The 4,008-nt window shown below is 38.8% G+C and overlaps 1 protein-coding gene across 1 annotated transcript; it reads right to left on the reverse strand.

The window, feature by feature from the left end:
- Nucleotides 1-182: 182 nt before the first annotated feature.
- Nucleotides 183-2,998, reverse strand: LOC137987822 (uncharacterized). Its single transcript, XM_068833898.1, has 3 exons — nt 2,875-2,998; nt 1,618-1,781; nt 183-1,532 (listed from the first exon to the last, which is right to left on the reverse strand). The coding sequence occupies exons 1-3, from the start codon at nt 2,996-2,998 to the stop codon at nt 183-185; spliced, it is 1,638 nt and encodes a 545-aa protein (XP_068689999.1).
- Between the last annotated feature and the right edge of the window lie 1,010 nt (nt 2,999-4,008).

The following is a 4,008-nucleotide window of genomic DNA, read 5'->3' on the forward strand; positions in this document are numbered from 1 at the left end:
TCAAGATTAGAATAAAGTATGATTTCAATATTTGTTGCTACCATGAAGTCAAATTAAACACATTGCTTCCTCTCTGTTGCTAACCTTTAAGGTCACAGCAACAGTCATAGGCATTCAGTGTAATTACCTATAGAAAGCTAACAAGCTAAGCATGATGTAAAAGAGATGTAAGCTATGACAATTCAAGAAATAATAGGGTTTTGGAACAGAGTTAATAATCCACACACTGTCCATATCTGATTGATAGAACCGGCCAGGGATATTGGAATGATCTGATCAAATATATGAAAATTTTTAATTTTGTTTATAATTCTCTCCACGTGAATTCTTTCAGCTGCTATTTGTTGTGTCTGCAGAACATCATTAGCAGGCATTTGGTCTTGCATTTGCAAAAATGGAGGAATATTTAACGTGACACCAATTGGATCAAGCAAATCTTGGATGTCAAATCCTTTGTCAGCCATTAGACTGTCACCAGCTTGAAATGGCATGTTAAGAATACCACAACGTTCAGTAATTTCCCGGTCTGATATTGAGCCAGTATACAGTTGAGACAGAAATGTTATGCTGCCACTTGGTGAGATTCCCACAAGTCCCTTTAATGTATTTGCACTCTTGTAGTTTGAGTATGTCTGAGATTTCAACACAAGTGAGGAAGGCATTTCAACTTTTATCTCGGTGCAATCAATGATAACCCTGGTTTCTTTGTATTTGGACTTGAATGACTCTGGCATTTTCTCCAAAATTACCTTTTTGCTTGGCCAAATGCTTAACGATCCAAGTCTTAAATATAGGAAATTGGCCCACGAAATAACGATGTTACTGACAGTTCCAATAGAGATGTTAAATCTATAAGCGAGGTCACGTTCAAAAAGTCCAATCCTTACTCTGCAAAGGAACAGAAAAAATTGATTTGTGGGAGTCAGTTTTCTGGGTCGTCCAATTTTTCTAACTGGAGTAGAATTTACGTCAGGCCTTGATTCATTTCGCGTGTACACCAAATTTTCACCATTGGCACCTGGATTAAGATAAGTCAACACTGCATTGTAGACTTGACGATTTGGAAACCCAGTGTAAAAGCAGATATCAGCGTCTTCAATGTTTTCAATGCAGAACTCCATCTCACGCACAGTTTGTTCGAGCTGTTCAATCTTCGTGTTACCGGTTTTTAACTTTTCAGTTAATGATAAAATATGTACTTTTAGTTCGGCTAATTCAGTTTCTGTCTCTTTCATGCCATCTATGGCAGCCACCCTCGAGTCAACACAATCTTCAATCGGTTCAGCTTCAAATGCTGTCAGACTTTCATCACTGGTCTTCCTTTTCCTACAACTTACTTCACTTGATCTAAGCTGAAACTTGTTTAACTTCCTTTCTTTTGGTGGTTTAGAAGTGAGGTATGGTTTGTGCTCCCAACACTGGAAGACAGATGGAACAGTACCAGGCTTTAAGTACCAACGACCACTAAATCCTGATCTTTCTAAATCGTTATCTTTAAAGTGAAGAGAACAAACAACCGTGTGTTGCTGGACCTAGAAAAGATAGCAGGTGTCATGGCGGTTAGTCGAAATAAAATGTATGTACAGTTACGTACTTTTACAGAAATCGAGTACATACCTTAAACCCTGACTTTTCCTCTCTTCTTATTCGTTGAAGCCATAATTTCTGCAGTTCTGGTGCGCTTGGTATCTTGTGATAAGTGACATTCCTCTTGCGGCTGTGGTCGAATATATCCCCATAGGAATTATACAAAGGAACGGCACAATTGCAACCATTTGAGCCTAACAAAAAGGTTATCTTCTCAGTTTTATCTCAGGTAATATTTATAAGGTGCTATGAAAAAATACTGACCTTTCTTGAACTCTTCTATTGACGATGACATTTGATGTCGAGCGATCAAACATGATCCAACGTAATGAAATCAGCGCAAAAGATGACAGATTACTTTCCGCGAATGACGTCATAAATTTAATATTCAAAATGGCGCCGCGACTTATTAAAAGGGTGTATACCACTAACGTTATAGCTAAGAGAGGAGATAGTTTTTCAAATGACTGTCGAAAGTAATTACACGATTGCGATTGCTACGCTCAGTCACTGGCTTAAAAGTCTCGCGCTGGTTTATCAACCAATGAGAGGGAAAGCCAAAACCAATCGCAACTTGCACGCGCAATTTTTCGCGCCCTTTGAGCAAGTTACATGGAATTGGTGCGAATTTGGATTGGTTCGTTGCGCTGTTTGCACCTGCCGTGATTGGTCGAAGTAATTACTTTGGTATTGTTTATTCGACACTCATTTGAAACTCGCTCTATTCATCTAACAAATTTGGTCCTAAAGAATATTTACCCCCATCCCGTAGCTATCTGGTGTCGGTGAATAGTTGCAAGTCTTGTGTTAATCGTATTGAGTGGCGGATCCAGGGGAGGGGCCCAGAGAGGCCCAGAGGGCTCCCCCACCCGCTCGCCTTACTTTTTTTATGTTAAAAGTAACGCCCTTTTAAAATGTCTTGCTGTTGCAGGCAGTCGTTAATGAGAGTTTAGTAAGAAGCATTCAGTTTCTTTTTTTTTTAAACTCTTTTACTCAGTCTCTTTCCTTTTGCATTTAATGGAACTGAAAATGTTAGATAATGTCACAGGAACTACATACGGGCATTAAAGTTGTCGTTACTCACAGTATGGCTTCCCAACTCCTTGTGTAGTCCATAAGACAACCCAAAGTGAAAAGCACAGCTTTCGGCTTTCCGCGAAGGAATTGACCACTTTTTTTAAACTCTGTTTTACTCAGTCTCGCTTTTCCTTTTCCATTTGGTGGAACTGAAAATGTTAGATAATGCCACAGGAACTACATACGGGCATTAAAGTTGTCGTTACTCACAGTATGGCTTCCCAACTCCTTGTGCAGTCCATAACAGAATCCCAGGTGATAAAAAAGCACAGCTTTCGGCTTTCTGCGAAGGAATTGACCAGCAAGGAGTTTCTCCTCGCTCACTGCTAGTCATGTCATGTCGTCGTCAACTTGAACTACATGAAAGACTACTATCTCGTTTTATGAAATCATACAAATTATCATCTCACATTTTTTGTCATATTTCCATGGTATCCTAAGTTTAAACGCGAAGACTATAATCTGATCTACAAATGGCACGATTATTATAAAGCTGGCCTCCCCTCCCCCCTCCAAAAAAACAAAACAAAAAAACAACAACAAATTTGTAAAAAAGCAAAAACTAATGTATCAGTGGAGTGCAGGGTGTGCCTCATTACACAGTCGGGAGGACAACACATCTTAACGAATTTTACCACCACAGGTGCGTGCAGCTATAAAGAATATGAAACAAGACGAGGCACAAGGAGAAGATAATATAACAGCACCATTACTTCAGAGCGGAGGTGCTCTCTTAGAGTATTCACAAATTTCGTTAACAGATGTCTGAAAGAAGGAAAAGTTCCAAAATACTGGAAAAATGCTTCAGTAGTCCTAATTCATAAAAAGGGTGATAAGGCTGACGTTGAGGGCCGGTCTCCCCCGTTGATGCTGGAAGTAAAAAATATCGAAAGGAGAGATACACGTTTCTGTCATTTGCAAGAATTCTTAACTCTAATACAAGGACAGACTTTTGAACCTTAACCTCCTACCTATTAACTACTGGCTGGAATATCTTGATTTATTATTTTTCCATAAATGTATTTATGGACTTATTGACAGTAATCTAGATGACCTTGTTCAATTTTGTAGTGGGCGTTCCCTTCGGGGATCTTCTGGGCTTTTTTTAAATAACAAATCCGATAATACATCTCTTTTCCGCAAATCTTTCTTCATCCGAATAACTAATCTATGGAATGCATTACCTATCGCTATAAGATCGGAGGTTGAGTTAGTACCTTTTAAGAAAATTTTAAAATCGTTTTCCTATAATAGACTAAGTTCCGTTTTTAATCAAGAGGACATTCGTTCTTACAAATTAGTCTGTCCAAAGTGCCACCTGTTACACGTTCTTGTTAACTTTCT

This window comes from Montipora foliosa, unplaced genomic scaffold (genome assembly GCF_036669935.1).
Source record: "Montipora foliosa isolate CH-2021 unplaced genomic scaffold, ASM3666993v2 scaffold_390, whole genome shotgun sequence".
Lineage (NCBI taxonomy): Eukaryota > Metazoa > Cnidaria > Anthozoa > Scleractinia > Acroporidae > Montipora > Montipora foliosa.